This window comes from Clarias gariepinus, chromosome 19 (assembly GCF_024256425.1).
Source record: "Clarias gariepinus isolate MV-2021 ecotype Netherlands chromosome 19, CGAR_prim_01v2, whole genome shotgun sequence".
NCBI classification, from domain to species: Eukaryota; Metazoa; Chordata; class Actinopteri; order Siluriformes; family Clariidae; genus Clarias; species Clarias gariepinus.
The window spans coordinates 19,958,861-19,975,745 of NC_071118.1; the positions used below are offsets into that span (position 1 = coordinate 19,958,861).

Consider the following 16,885-nt stretch of genomic DNA (forward strand, 5'->3'; position numbering starts at 1 on the left):
ACTGTATTTTAAGTTCCCTTTCAAAGGCTACACTCGATGCTGCGTGAAAACGCTATGGGAACATCTTGTCATGTTGCCGGTTGTGAAGCATGTGTGTACCAAACAAATTTTTGGCTTTTATAACCTTGGTCAGGTGACGTCATCTGATAGGACGCACCTGCAGGTTATAAATAGGAGTGAACCGGAAACATTCCTCAGATTCTTGTCTTCACCTAGTTGTGAGCGTGTCGTGTCTAACCAGCAAAATAAGTGTTTAACTCACCAATAATGGCAGAGTTTAAACGAGATGTCCCTCCGTGTGTATAATCCATATCGGAGGGCGATCTCTACACTTTACTGCTTCGATTAAGTGCTACGCGCGCGCCTCTCATTCCGAGCCGCCGCGCATTCCTGGGGCTTAAACTCGTGCATCCGGCAGAGCAGTGAGAGACAGACTTAAAACTCCTTTCTTTCGCGTTCTCATCAGATCGGGAATGGGCAAGGATAAACATCCTCTCTTGCTTCCGCGGAGATGGTAATAGCCTCTAAGCACTTAAAAAAAATAAAAAAATAAAAACATAGACGGCAGGTTCTGTCGGGTGGCCGGGGGCGGAGCCTCAACGACGCTCTCTCCCCTTTTCTTAGCAATCTCCATATGAGTTAACCCTTTCATGGAGTAAGCTGTATTCATCTCGTGTTTTCCTGCCATCAACTTATTTATTTATTTAAATATAATTGAGGTAGAAACGCGGAGTTATATGATGACACCCAGATAGAAGAGACGCTTCCAGGCTATCTCTCTTCTGGGACATCATCCTTCCTGAAAAGCTATTACTTCCTTTCAAGCTGTGTAGACTTTTTATCTTCCCTGGAGGGAAAAGCTTTTCAGGCAGCAGGTCTGGTTGGCGCATTGCACACCATGGCGGTTTTGCACGCCTACCAGGCTGACCTGCTGAGAGACTTGAGTACTGGCGGGGCTCTGCAAGGTAAGGCGTATTGGATTTACGCCGGGCCACAGACTTGTCTCTTCGTGCAACAAAGCAGACGGCTTGTGCTATCGGCCGTTTTATGGCTGCTATGGTCTCCGCGGGGAGCCACTTGTGGTTGAATCTCAGGGGCATTAAGGAGAAGGATCGTGTATTCCTCCTCGATGCCCCATCTCGCCTCCCGGCCTACTTGGCGATGTCGTTAACTCGGTCGCCACTAGGTTCATGAGGCGAAGTTATATAACAAGCCTTCGGGAAATTCCTTCCCCGCCTTGCTCAAGAGTCGGGACTGTCGGCCACCCAGTCTCGACCGGGTCTGACTGTTGCGAGGCATGAAACCCACAAGGAGAGTGTTTTTAAGCTGGGCACCCCCTTGCAAGATTGGGGTGCGTCACGCAATCCGCCTCAAAAGAGGTCAGACTGGCATATTGTCTTTACAAAGAAGCCCTGAGGTTCATGTGCCCAGGACCTTGGGGGGTGGCCCCCCAATGGGGAGAGGCACGCAGAATTCCTTTTAAAAATGTTCTCCCTGGCACCCCCAGGAGGTTGGTGTACTTGCTCCACCACCACTGGTGTTTCGGGCAACTCCAGTCTCCAATAAAATGTTAGTTCTTCGGGTTTTTCCTGCCGTGTTTCAGGATGCCGAACATCTAACATCCCCCCCGTTTAACCAAGCCGCTGAGCTTTGCCCCTTTCTGAGAAACTGGCAGCGTGGAAGCTACTGCCAAGTATATCTCCTTGGGCACTAAGCACTGTACAGAGAAACTACAGGATTCAGTTCTCACATCACCCTCCGCGTTTCAATGGCGTAGTCTCCACCTACATGAAACCGGAAAGTGCAAGAGGAACGGGTGGCTGCGTCCAATTTTTTAGATTTTGCGGGCTTTACCGCTATCTAAAAATAAATCAATGGAAATATTGCCACAACACAGGAGGTTCCTGAGGTTCGCTTTCGGGGGCGAAGCTTACCAGTATCGGGTCCTTCCATTTGGTCTAGCTTTTTCACCCGCACATACACAAAATACATGGATGTAGTTCTGGCTCTTACGACTCCAGAGCATCCGTATTGAATTACATGACTGGCTGGCCCAGTCTCAGTAGCTAGCGCTTCGACATCAGCATGTCGTTCTAGCTAATCTTTGTTTCCAAGGATTGAGATCCAATGCACTGAAAACCCTAATAAGTTAATTGGACTAATTTGATTGAGTAAACTCGTTGCCTCAATTTAATTGAGTAATGGAATCTTCCAAAACTTGCATATTTAAGTTTATTTAACTTGGCGGTTTTGTAGACTGTACTTAAATCATTTAGTTTAACAAACTTAGCACTTATTTAATGTACTTAAAAAATTGCGTTCACTTGGTATACATGTTTTTTAAGTGTACTTATATATTTAAGTTAACTCAACATGAAAATGTAACTTAAACCTGTTAAACAATGTTCTTATATTTGACTGCAAGCTTTGTGCACACCGAACTGAAATAAAACAATGAACAGCATTTTTAAGCTTAGATTTTTTTTATTGACAAAACGCCACAATTTTCCGCCGGAAAGAATGTTGGGGAGTACTTTATTAGGCAGACAGCATGTACAGCATGAGTAGTACATTCACACAGGAACCACCATCCAATTCAGCCTTAGCATGAACCGGAGCACGTTTCACACGTCAACCCTTGCCCACACACACAAACAGGGCCGAAGCCACTAACCCAAACACCCTTTCCCAACATGGTGAACACACCGACATCCCCGCAAAGCATGCTGGTCGTCAGCCGCCGCCCCGCCCACGCCACATTCACATTTGTGAAAATTGACCTTTTAAAAATGTTTTTTCCTCCAAAGGATTAATCATGATTTTGAGTTCACAACACTTAAAATCTTAAGTTTATGCATTTTGATGGTAAATAAGTTAAATGAACTTATATTTTTAAGTGATGGGTCCAAAATGCTAAATTTTAAGTAATGTTTAGTCAACATTACTTGATTGTATAAGTAAAGACAACATTAGGGTTTACAGTGTGCCATGAAAGCATGCTCTTTCCTGTTTAGAGGACAACATTTTTGGGTGTCACGTGGAATTTGAGCGTAAGCGGGCACAGCTGTCTCCCGCTCGTGTCGAATCCATTCTCAACACCGTCAAGGAAATCAAGCTAGACCAGAAAGTGACCATCACTTTCAGAGATCTTAGCTCTCATGGCAGCTGTATCCACGGTGACACCTTTGGACCTTCTGCACATGAGAGCCTTTCAGTTGTGGCTAAGAACCAGGGGATTTTACTCTAGGGCCAATCCCCAATAATGGCTACGCGCCAGGTGCTTCGTACCCTTCCTATGTGGTTCAGACCCCGGTTTCTGACTCTGGGTCCCACTCTAAGTTCGTCTTGTCGTCGCAGATGCTAACGACAGACGCTTCCCTCATGGGCTGGGGTGCGGTCTTAAATGACCGTCCAGCCCAAGGGAGCTGGAGAGGCCATCTTTTTGCGCGGCACATCAATTGCCTCAAAATCATGGCTCTATTTCAGGCCCTAAAGCACTTCCTCCAGCAGTTGAGACTACCATGTCCTAGTGCGGGTGGACAACACTATGGCAGTCTCATATATTAATTGCCAGGGCGGACTGTGCTCGCGCCGCTAAATAGCTAGCGCACCAGATTCCTGTCCCTCAGGGCGATTTACATTCTGGGAAAATTTCATGTAGCGTAGGTGGACCTCTTTGCCTCGCAAGATCAGCAAATGTCCCCTTTACTACTCTCTGACTCTAAGTCGAGCTGGTCTTCCAGCCAGCGTAATTAAGACTATTCTAAGTACTAGGACTGCCTCCCCTCAAATAGAATGTATTTGAAAGTTGGTGCATGATGAAGCAGGTAGACCTAGTCCACTGCCGAATTGTTTCAGTGCTGGAGTTTCTGCAGAAAAAAATTTGTCCTCTGGCTTGTGGCCCTTGTTGAACCACTAGAGTCAGCGCCTCAGGTTTCTGACCCTTAAGATGGTTTTTCTAAATAATGTTACCTCTCTAAGAGGATCGGACAGCTATTGCCCTCTCCTATGAGGCGCGTGGGCTTACTTCGCCTCTAGAAATCAGGGCTCATTCAACCAGGGAAATCGCCTCATCAATTGCATTAGCAAGAGGTATTCCCTTGCAGCAAGTATGTGACGCGGAGGGTTGGTCCTCTTCGTACACATTTGCCAACATGCATCCTATTGTTTTGAAGCCTTCTGTCCTCCGCCTTTACAGCTTCGGAGCAGGAGAGACATCACTTACTGTGTCCAGTACGTGCTCTTCAGATTTACGTCCACCGCATTAGCCAGTGGCGTAAGTCAGAGCAGCTTTTACATGTTTTGAAGCCGCAAGCTGCGTGAAAGATGCTATTGCCCTCTCCTATGAGGCGCGTGGGTTCACTTCGCCTCTAGGAATCAGGGTTCATTCAACCAGGGGAATCGCCTCATTAATTGCACTAGCAAGAGGTATTCCTTTGCAGCAAGTCTGTGATGCAGAGGGTTGGTCCTCTCCGCACACATTTTCCAATATGCATCCTATTGTTTTGAAGCCTTCTGTCCTCCGCCTTTACAGCTTCGGAGCAGGAAAGACTTCACTTACTTTGTCCAGTACGTGCTCTTCAGATTTACGTCCACCGCATCAGCTAGTGGCGTAAGTCAAAGCAGCTTTTACATGGTCTGGGGCCGCAACGGGGGGTGGCCCCCACTACACTGGGCTATTGCCCTCTCCTTTGAGGCGCGTGGGCTCACTTCGCCTCTAGGAATCAGGGCTCATTCAACCAGGGGGATCGCCTCATCTATTGCACTAGCAAGAGGTATTCCCCTGCAGCAAGTGTGTGACACGGAGGGTTGTCCTCTCCGCACACATTTATTACATTTATAGTTTGGATGTTCATGCTACTCCGGGCCCACGGGTCCTTGAGTCAGCTACCCAGACATAGTTCTGAGACCTTCTCGGCCTTGTGCGCACACGCTACACAACCTTGGAGTCCAGACACTTGCAGTGCGGCGGCGTTGGCACTCTCGTTCCCATAGCGTTTTCACGCAGCATTGAGTGTAGCCTTTGAAAGGGAACGTCTCGGGTTACTTTGCTGTAACCCTGTTCCCTGAAAAGGCGGGAACGAGATGCTGCGTTCCAATGCCGCACTGCCTATGTGACCGGACGTCCGTTCAGACAAATCAATCTGAGGAATGTTTCCGGTTCACTCCTATTTATAACCTGCAGGTGCGTCCTATCAGATGACGTCACCTGACCGAGGTTATAAAAGCCAAAAATTTGGCGTGTTTGGTACACACATGCTTCACAACCGGCAACATGACAAGATGTTCCCATAGCGTTTTCACACAGCATCTCGTTCCCGCCTTTTCAGGGAACAGGGTTACAGCAAAGTAACCTGAGACGTTTTACACTGATGACATGACGGGACTGTCTACTTCACGTCTGAAATGCTGGCCTTCCAGGAAGTCCTTTAATGTCTAAGCATGTGGAAATGGCTTGGAGCAAGGTCAGGTTGGGGGATGTGACAATAACTCCCAGTCAAGTTTCTCTAACATGCAAGTAGTGTTTCGCACAGACAGATTTGTCTCTTCCGTAGGTTGGGGGAAGATATCTGTGGATTTTCAAAGATCAGGTGTTCCACTTGCTGAATGTTTAAAGGAACGACTGTAAGTCGAGTGTACCTGTGGAAAGTCTGAACTGCATTGCAATCACTCTAACTAACTTTTTATATACATTTTTGTTTTATCTAAATGTATTCAATTATTTAATGCTCCTGACAGATTCTCTATCCTCACCATCAGACACACCTGACCAGTTTTATGATCTTGCTATCAGATTTTGAAGTGTGTATGAGATGGCGTTGTGACTATGGGATGACAAAATGGCCACATTGAGACACAACACAGTTTTGTATGAAATAAAGAAATATGTGTGCGAAGCAATTGATAACTGTAGTAATCTAGATCTGACGGCAAGTGGCTTAGTGGTTAGCGGTGTCGCCTTGCACCTCCAGGGTCTGGGTTTGATTTCCGCCTCGGGTCTGTGTGCATGGAGTTTGCATGTTCTTCCCATGGTCGGAGGGGTTTCCTCTATGTTTCTTTCACAGTCATAGGCTAACTGGCGTTTTCAAATTGCCTGTAGTATGTGAATGATTGCATTAGTGCATGTTGGATGCATTATGTCTTAAATACATGTTATTTACATTTACATTTAGGCATTTAGCAGACGCTCTTATCCAGAGCGACTTACATTTTTATCTCATACACATCTCTACACATCTGAGCAATTGAGGGTTAAGGGCCTTGCTCAAGGGCCCAACAGTGGCAACTTGGTGGTTGTGGGGTTTGAACCGGGATCTTCCGAACCGTAGTCCAATGCCTTAACCACTGAGCTACCCCTGGCCCCATTCTTTATTACTATATTTATATAGTAATAAAGAATGTTGTTTTGTTTTGACAAATTGACAATTGTGTAGTCAGGAGAGGTTTGATAATGTGCACACATCTATTTAAAGGCATTACTATTGGCCAAGTAGGTCAAATAATTATTCAATATTATATTAATTACACTGTTATATCACAAATATAATATATCATATTAATCATAAAGCATGATTTTGCAACATGTAATTATAAGCTTTCTTATATAATTTATATGTATAAATATGTATTTATATGAAAATCCACTTTGTCATGAGTGTTTAGTTTCTTGTTATGAAATATTTCTAAATCAGCATAGTATAAAGTAGTTGAGCTGGTAAAATGCTGGTAAAATTTGATTGAAAATTCACTTTAAACTTTTTACATCTCTGTGATAGACTTGAGTAATGTACCTTTTCACCACAAGATTTACTAGATTTAACTTTTTTCTCCCGAATCGTCGAAATGTAATACTTTTTCTTTTTTATGAACCTTAACAAAAAGATGCAAGAGTCGGCATTTTTCATGCCAGATCAGGCAGTCAGATATGAAGCTTGTACTGTAGGACAAAGAGAGGCTCTGTTGATTAACATAAGAGCCATCTGGATTTGGCAGAGTGCTCACACAGCATTTGCTAAAGATTAATGAATGCAAACAGTACAGATTTCAGCCCTGCTGTGGTTTAAATTTTGAGACGTTATTTAGAAAATATTATGGGCAGGCAAAAAGAGAAATGAGAACTGTGTGAGCAGCAGGATAACTTAGACCTTCTGCAGAAACAGAAAGGATTGGTCAAGTATACAGTAATTATGTAACAAGCTAGCAAGTCGCAGATTTGTTCAGCATCAAGCTGTCTATCTAGTGTATGGTCGTGCAGTGTCCCTAGGTTCCTGTTGTGTTCCCAGAATTATTAATGGTATGTTTTGAGTTAATGTTATTGCACTGTCACGTATCTAATCACTTATACTGTATATGCTTTGCTAATATTATTGTTTGCATTTGAGGTTTATTATAGTATGAAACTAAATGTACGTACTCTCTGTCTAAGGGGCATCCAGGGACTCCTGGAGAGGCTGGACCTCCTGGACCACCAGGTTTACCAGTAAGTGCCGACAGAACAATTTAAAAACTAAAAATTATTTTCTTTAAAATAGTAGTAAACTATTTCTAATGTTTTAGTGATGAGGCTCTCGGTTGCTGATTGGAAGGTCAGGGGTTCACCCCACCACCGCTGAATCTCTATTATTGGGTCCAAGGGCATGACACATAACCCTGTGCCCCATACAACCCAGCCAATGCATGCTGGTCATAAGCCTGGTTAGAAAATAGGAGTATTGTGACAGGAGGAGCATCTGGCATAAAATCCTGTGCCTGATCTTGCAGATCCCATGTGGCGACCCTTAACAAACAAAAGAGTAGACTATTTAAAAGATAGTATAATATTAAATAATGCACATAATTTGCGAATATTCACAACTGTTACAGCAAGACCATCAGTTACTGTAGTTTATGCTTCAAAGAGAATGAAATAAATTTGGGATCTCTGTGACTTTACCCATGGCACAGATGTTGGTGCCGGTTTGAGTATTTCAGAAACGGCAGAGCTCTCTGGAATTTCACAGACAGCAGGCTCTAGAGATTAGACAAAATGGTGTGGATTTAAAAAAAAAGAAAAGAAAACTGTAAGTTGAGGTTCTAAAACACCTTGTTATTAACACCTTTGTGTTACCATGTTGATGAAAAAGATAAGAAATGTATGATGAGACTGGTTTGAACTGACAGGAAGTCTATTGTAACCTCAAATAATCACTCTCTACAACCACGATGTGCAGAAAAGCATCTCAAACAGACTTTTAAAGACTGGAAAAAGAAAATGTTTTTTTTTTCCTAATCTTTAACTGTCCAGTATGGGTGATCACGTGCCCATCATTATCGTCACCCTCAAGGCTACCCGTGAATCTTTAGATGCTATTCTTGTCACCATGGTCGTAATGAGTGATTATCTGTGTTACTAAAGAAATCCTAGCAGCTTTAACCAGTCTCTGACTTCTTTTAGTCAAAAAGGTATTTCTGAACTGTCGCTTATTCAGTGTTTTTTGCGCCATTCTGTATAAACAGTAGAGACTGTTATTTGTCAAATTGACAGGAGATCAGCAAAAAGGCAGTCTGGAACCAACATCTATGTGAACATTAATGTTTTGTTAATATATGTTGTTTTACGTGTTAGGTGTTAGGCTAGGTGATTGTGATCATTTGTTATGTGCTACAGATGTGGTAGATGGAGAGTAGTGATTCTGAAGTATATAGTTAAACAAAAGTTGCATAATAGCCAATTAACCACAACCCTTTATTAAACCTTTTTTCCTTTGTCATTTAGGGTGCTCCTGGATCACAAGGCCCTGCTGGCATTCGAGGCGTTAAGGGAAGAAGGGTAAGATGGATCCATGCATGTCTGTGTGTGTGAAAAACACATTGCTTTTCAAGTTAACTCAACAAACACACACAGTAACACAAACCAAATGTCTAGTATCAGCTCCATACAGCAGCAGAATTTAAATGAATTACAGAGACCCATTGTGTCTATCGTTTCCTATCGTTTGTCAATTCTTTGTCTTCTTATGTAATTAATATTCTCATGTTACAGTAAGTGCTCTGACTGTGTGTGTGTGTGTGTGTGTGTGTGTGTGTGTGTGTGTGTGTGTGTGTTTAGGGCCCACGAGGGCCAGATGGTCCCACTGGTGAGGCTGGCACTGAAGGCAAACAGGTAAAGAGCTAACCTACCCATCGTTATCTCTTAAGAATTAGAGGAACAGGAGATTTAAACAAGTTGCAGTTGAGGAAATCATCACAAAATACCACTAATATCCAAAAGTCCATGTAATTGCATAAAAAAGTTCACTCTGATGTTCCTGTAGAGTATATTTCACTTACTAGCTCGAAGATTTATCCTGCAATACAAACATTAGCTAAATGCAACAAACATGCTTAACAAACTTAACATGATGATCATAAATTAACTTTAAAAGTAGCAACCCATATGAAAAGTATTGCCATATAAGGAGTGAGGTGAAGCAAGAGGTAACAAAGAAAGAGATGGCATTGAAATTTAACCCCTTAAATGTAAGGAGACAAAAATATTGATTTTAAAAGATTTTTAACCAAAGTTTCCTCAGAGTATTATCCACTTGATCGAAGTATATTTTCAGAAAACCCTGTGATGAAATTTCTCTAACATTGATGATCATGTTTTATTTTTTTTACACAAAATAGAAGACCTGTTACTAGTCACTAGTGCTCTGAACATTTGTACTCAACTGTATCAATAGAAGCAAGGTTATGGGGGAAAATAGTGAAATAAAATTGAGAAAGACAGTTAAACTAAAAACTCCTATCATTCTCCTAACACAAATGATTTCGTTGACTATTTCATATATAAACACAATATTATATATGATTCTTTTCCAACATTTGTTTTTCTGCCTGTCCTGTCCTGTCCTGTCCTAGGGTGCTGTTGGTCCCCCTGGAAAAGTCGGGGTTCCTGGAGAGCAGGTAAAAGCCGTAAAAGAGTTTTTTTTAAATACAGACTTTACATTATATTTCTAATCTAGATGAATTACTTTTAATTAACTTTTATTTTTACCCCCTTATACTATAAGCTACTGTGCTTTAAAACCTTTTAGCATACTTCAACACACTGCACTTGGATTTCTGTGCAAATTTTTAAACATTGTAAAATCTCTGCAGGGGAAGATTGGCGAACTGGGAGAGACAGGACCAAAAGGATTTCCGGTGTGTTCCAACTCATTTCCTTTAATGAAAGTTATTTCCACAGCGAGTGTATTAGTGCATACAACATTCTTTACAACACAAAATACATAGGATCAGAATAGTGCAAAGTGCAAATGTTTGTTGGTAAAACCAAAATTTAAAATATTTGAAATGGCGGTGTTACCATTTGAATGAATTACATTATATTGCCAGAAGTATATGGACATCTAACTATCATTCCCACATGTTGGCATCCAAGTTTCAGCATGATAATGCCTCTCTGCACATAAAGAGCTTAAGATGTGGGTTTCCAAGGTTAGTGTGGAAGGACTCATGTTGCCAGCACACATTCGTGACTTCCACACCACTGTGTACACTGTGGCCAGACATCCTTTTCTTACATTAGTTTAATGCCTGACCTCATTAAGGCTTTTTATAACTGAATAATTAAACTTCCCACAGTCCTGCTCCAAAATCTAGTGCAAAGTCTTCCCAGAAGTGGTTAACAGAAAAAGAGACACCATCTGGAAAGGGATGTTCAGCAAACACATATGAGTATGATTAAGGATTCATCAAACACTTTAACCACACTTAAAAAAAAGTATAGAATATTTAAATAGAATAAGCACTTTAGGGGCAAACTCATGATGGTAGGGATTGTGTCAATAATAAACTTCCATATTTATGTAATATTTACCATATTATTACAAAATAGTGCCAAATCACTAAAAGTCTTGCCCGCCATGTTTTTTTTATTTTATTTCACACAAGCTTTTGTCTAATGAAGACAATTTTCTTCCTTTATGAGATTATTATCCATGTGCCTATATATACTGTATAAACAGAAAAAATAAGATTGAAATGCATGTGAATGAGATGCAAGTGTAACATGCAGCTTGATGAGAAAGGAACGTAAGTATGATAACTCAGAGTTAGCTTTATTGGGGCATATCCAGAAATCATTGTAATAGTCATTGGCAGAGGTTAACACCCAGGCAGAAAAGGTTGATCAGGGAATATTCACCATCATCCTGAAGCACAAAACGTGCTGAAATAAAAGCCAGAACAAAGAGGAATACTAGGAACTTGGAAAACAGACAAACATCCTTAGACCATTATCATACATGCACAATAAGTCTTTGCAAAGGAATGGTTTAAATGAACTACTTAGCGTAAAATGATGCACAGGTGGACACAATCAAGGAAAACAAACCGTGGAAACATGACCACAACAGAAACAAAAACACGAACACATGAAATCCATGATAACACTTTTGTGTGTATGGAATATTGTAATATAGTGTTGAACTGATAATTGCCACATGCTGAGTTACTGATTGTTAATTCTTTATATCTCTGTACACAGGGAATCCAGGGGCCTTCCGGTGCTCCAGGAGAAAAAGGGATTGCAGGGGAACCCGTAAGTGAACTCAAAGCTTTTTGATACATTACTACATTTAAAAGACATCCTGCATCCTTTGGTCACTTCTGTACCTATGGGACAAAAATGTGCCAGAGTTTGGTGTTTGTACTGGCATTAAACACAGTTCTCCTCATCACAGCTTGGCAGGTCTTGGTATGTTTATGACTGCATGTGCGTGCGCGACACTGTTTCCTCACCAAATATTTCATTTTTACTAAGGGACCCACGGGGATACCAGGAACAATAGGCCCTCTTGGAAACATTGGACCAAAGGTAGCTCCCCATAGCATTATAAAGCATGCACAACACACACACACACACGTACACATACTTATGTTCCCAGCTAACCAAAAAGAGAAAAGTACAAAAGTACTAACTAAGCACTTGAATCATTATGTATTCACTTTTGTCAGATATATCATGTGTTTATATACAGTACGATATAGTGATGGTAATTAAAATTACTTACAAGTGAACTAAAGGGAAGCTAGTTTCTTAGTGCAGTTACGCTCAAGACATGGTCTCTCTCTATTTTTATAGCCTGTCTGTCACTGCTCCTCTTTCTCAGGGTCCACCAGGAAAAGTGGGAGACATAGGAGTCCCTGGTGAACCAGGAGAGAAGGTAGAATGATCACTATCAATTCTTTAAAAAAAATAATAATAATAATGTTTTTTTTTTTATCAGCCTATATTGAGTAATGACAATGAAGGCTGTCATTTTTTAATTTATTTTTTATTATTTTGGAATATGGCCTGTTATGTTAATGTTATCCTTTGAGCACCGAGGTCCACCACTTTCAATTAGTGTTTGTTGATCATATTGAACTGTGATAGTATTTGAGTTATGAAAGAAATTATTTAAAACATAAACTTCAGAATGTCACTATTTTGTGTTTTGTTGTGCTCTAGGGTGCAGTGGGAGCTGAAGGGAATGCCGGCGCTCCAGGCCTCATTGGGCCCAGGGTGCGTCTGACATTTGTTCAATCATACTCTGTGGTCGAAATGTCTGAGACCACGTTTCAAATCTTGGAATTATTATTATGATTGTTATTATTACTAGTAGTTGTATCAGTATTCCCTGAACAAAAGGGAAATGTGCAACACCTGGATTGTTCTGTATTTAAGGTGCTTTAAAAATTTTAGTTCACTTAAAATTTACTTAACACATTATGTTTTTAATCTTGTTCACTTCTATGTACAAAAGGCCATGTTCTTTTTTTTTTAATCATATTGAGTCATGTATGTTCCTTCTATTAAAACATGGGTTCAGACAACATGCAGATGGATTTTATGTACTGTACCATAAATCATTACGTTTTAACTTTTTGTCAGCTTAGATTCTTCTTTTTTTGCAGTTTTAATGCAAAAAAGGGACATGCAAAAAAATAGAAAACTCTCAAATTAACTTAAAGTTTTTAATCAATTTGTTGCTGATAATATTAATTGTAATGTAAATCTTGTGTGTATGTATGTGTGTGTGCATAGGGAGAGCCAGGTTTGGAGGGTGAACATGGTCCTGCAGGTCCTGATGGTGCCAAGGTATAAGTGTTTCATTATAGTAATGTCAACAGTAATGTGTATACTTTTTGGTTTTATTATGGTCACTATGTGTAATTATTACTAAATATTACTCTGCTGTTTTCACCTGACCTATTCAATGTCTGTTCAATAGTGGTATATTTATTTTTCAGAACATTCCATACTGGTGTATTGACTACAATAATGTCTTCCTTTGCTCCCATTGACAGCTCTCTGTGTGTTGGGTTTTTCCCCTCATACAGTAACAACAAATGCTATACTTTAGGGAAAACACCGGGCCCAAATCAAGAGTAGACATTCAGAGCTATTAATCGCTTAAACCAGTGGTTCTCAAACATTTTCTGTCATTCCCCACTTAAGGCGGTGGGCGAATTTTCAAGCCCCACTTGTCAACAAAATGATAACGAAAACGTCCAAGTTTACTTTTTTTTTTTGAAATATCAATTTCTAAACCAATAAGATCAAATAACACCAAGTTCAAAACAGATAAAATACACGTGCAATTGTTATAACAGGCTTACCTCGTCACTTATCTATACCATTTTTTCAAGGTCAAGTGACTTATTAACATGACTGGGGTGTGTTGTCTCTAAGTGTCTTCCTACTTGTGTCTCGTGCTGTCTGCTGCCAGCGGTTTAAGACACAAAACATACACGGGTCTCTCCTCTGCCCCCACCATCCCCACCATGAATCCAAGCGCAACATAGGCTTCATCATGTTTTCCTTTCGGCTGGATTTTTGGCTGATTAGGCTGATAGTGCTAAATCACCTGCTTTTTTGAGGTCCATGTAACAAATGTATCCATTGACGTTATTATGCTCACTACACACTGTATGCTACTGTTTGTGTCCGCAGTAAAGTTAGTTTTATATTCGCATATTCGCATCTCCGAATTTAATACAGTAGCTGCGTAAATAAACCCGCAAATAAGATACCCACATATATTTCCTCTCTACATTGTTTTTAAGCTACTCATCTTACATCCGCCTTAAATTATACATGTTTAAGAGCATAAACACCATTATTCTCTACGGCGCAACGAATGATTTAGGGATCATCGCAAAATGCCGCACACCAACAAAAAGCGTACAAAAAGGAACATCAGCATACACATTGGAATAAATGAAATGACATATATAATACCAAATGTTTCCTTATATATTGTTCCTCTGCAATTAACATGCCGAGATGCCGACATTGCACTATGGTTCCACTTTTTCTCTGATGTTATTTTAATTTACTTGTATTATTGATCCATTTCTTAGCGTGTGATTGTTTAGTTTAGAGTGTCCGATCTTTATTATCAATAAAGAAAAGCATGAATTAGAATAGGTACTTTCCTATTATTTTCCACTAATTCCCTCCCGTTCATTGCGCCCCACCTGTCATGTCTGTATTCCCCACTAGTGGGGCGCGCCCCACACTTTGAGAACCACAGGCCTAAACAATCAGTTTAACAGGTCACAGGTAACACCTGTCAATCACTAAAGTGAATGTTGCCACAGATTTAAACAAGTTGTTTATCATATCTTAATATAAATATCAGAAATTCTGATTCATTATCTAATAATCATCTTTTACAGTACTTTTAAATGTTTTAGTGTACATCAACATTCCAATTCCAGTACATATGGAGGGGATTATAGATTACATTTAAATCTTCTAGATGACAGTTTTTAGGATTTTAAAGGTCTATTTAAGCTTGTCTCCCAATCTTAGTCCCTTTTTAGTGTGTATACTGGCATAAGAATGTTGTTAATTAGGGTCTTTTTTTTAAAAACAGGGTGAAAAAGGTGACATGGGGCCAGAGGGTGAGTCTGGTGCAAGGGGTGACCCAGGGATCAAAGGCAAAGATGGGCCACCAGGTGATCCTGGACTCACTGGAGTCAGAGTAAGCAAAAACACACACACACACACGTATACAAACAAATAAATTTAACAAAACATTTGTGTTAACAACGAAGATGATGATGGCTGGCATTCATACTTAAGATAACACTGTTCTATACTTAAGAGTTGCACTGTAAAGGAAAGTAATAGCACATAAAACACAATGAAATAGAACCCTTAATCATTAAAACAATACACATAAATACAAAATTTTAAGTAATTAAGCAAATCACATATGTTGCTATAAATTCTGTATTTTAACTACACTCACCATCTACTACATTAGGTTAACCTGTTTGCCTGGTTGTTAATGCAAATATTTAATCAGCCTTTAGGGATGTAGACATGGTTAAGACAAGTTCAAACTGTGCATCAGAAAAGGGAAGAAAGTGATTTAAGTGACTGTGAACATGGCATGGATGTTGGTGCAAGATGGGCTGGACTGTACTGTATTTCTGAAACTGCTAAATACTGAAAATTTCACACACAACCATCTCTAGGTTTTATAGAAAATGGTTTAAAGGGACGAGTTCTCTGGGTAAAAATGCCCTGTCAATGCCATAGGTCAGATGAGAATGGCCAAACTCGGTCGAGTTAATAAAAAGGCAACAGTAATTCAAATAATATCTTGTAACCCATGTATGCCAAAGAGCATCTCTGATTGCAAAACATGTGGAAACTTGAAGCAGATGGTCTACAGCAGCAGACACACCAAGTGCCACTACGGTCAGCTAAGGACAGAACACTGAGGGTACAATTTACATGGGCTCACCAAAATTGGACAATAGAAGATTGGAAGTAGCTGTTGTCTGACCTGATGGGTCTGAATTTGGAATAAACCACACAGAGGCATGGATCCAGCCTGCTGGTTCAGGCTGCTGCTGGTGGTGTAACAGTATGGTAAGGCTTTCTTGGGACACCTTAGGCCCCTTGAACATTGTTTAAATACCATAAATTCCTGTGTATTTTTCCTGACCATGTCCATCCCTCTATGTCACAAAGCTGAAATCATTTCAAACTGGTCTCTTGAACATGACAGCGAGGTCACTGTACTCAAATGGCCTCCACAGTCACCAGATCAAAAAAATTAGAGTACCTTTGGCATGTAGTGGAATGAGAGATTGGCATCATGGATTAGCAGTGATAAATAAAACATGCACCTTGCACCTTGTTCAAACTATGCCATGAAGAACTAAGGTAGAAAGATCTGAAGGCATACTCAGAAATACTGCTAGTCAACATTTTTTAGGAGGAACAAATGCTTTTTTTCTTTGTAATATAAATAGGATTTTTAAAATAACCTTTGTTTGTGTGTTTGTTTATTTTGTGCTCAGGGTCCTGAAGGGAAGACTGGGAAAATGGGTGAAATAGGGAAGCCTGGCCTCAAGGTTAGTAAGCCAAAAAGTACCATAATTCAAGTGCATATACTGTAAATACTTTACCATGGCTCTTGGACTTAAATTAGTAATTTACATACTTGTTTCTGTTTTTCATTTTACATGCCTATAGGGAATATTTCATTTTTAGTGATATTCTGTGTGCATGAGAACTTTTGGAGAAGTGTAGTGTTTTCTTTTATGTCTAAGTATTTATCCCAAAAAGCTTTAGGAATATAGGGGTAATCCCAACCTGGATCACCCATACCCTCATACATCTGAGAGGAAGCAGAGGCTAGATAATTAGGCTTAAGAGTACCTCTGCGTGGATAGGTTAAAAATTTAGATTATGGTTTAGTCCACCCTGATAAATTATCGAGGCCAAGGTGTGATTAAGTAAGTGAGTCCACACCTACTCATTCAGTTGAGCGGAACCTCTAGCTTTGGATAAGTAGTTGTGTTCTTATTATCCGTTTTATAAATGTAAATTAACCCGCGACAAAAAGAACCA

The 16,885-nt window shown here is 40.3% G+C and overlaps 1 protein-coding gene across 1 annotated transcript in view; it reads left to right on the forward strand.

Moving 5' to 3' along the window:
• The window catches only part of col27a1a (collagen, type XXVII, alpha 1a), an 88,083-nt gene that overhangs the window by 50,051 nt on the left and 21,147 nt on the right, over nt 1–16,885 (forward strand). Inside the window, exons 27-38 of the mRNA XM_053478827.1 lie at nt 7,427–7,480; nt 8,756–8,809; nt 9,089–9,142; nt 9,883–9,927; nt 10,123–10,167; nt 11,513–11,566; nt 11,789–11,842; nt 12,138–12,191; nt 12,479–12,532; nt 13,055–13,108; nt 14,892–14,999; nt 16,333–16,386. Of these exons, the coding sequence (XP_053334802.1) occupies nt 7,427–7,480; nt 8,756–8,809; nt 9,089–9,142; nt 9,883–9,927; nt 10,123–10,167; nt 11,513–11,566; nt 11,789–11,842; nt 12,138–12,191; nt 12,479–12,532; nt 13,055–13,108; nt 14,892–14,999; nt 16,333–16,386 (684 nt within the window). The remainder of the gene's footprint in view (nt 1–7,426; nt 7,481–8,755; nt 8,810–9,088; nt 9,143–9,882; nt 9,928–10,122; nt 10,168–11,512; nt 11,567–11,788; nt 11,843–12,137; nt 12,192–12,478; nt 12,533–13,054; nt 13,109–14,891; nt 15,000–16,332; nt 16,387–16,885) is intronic.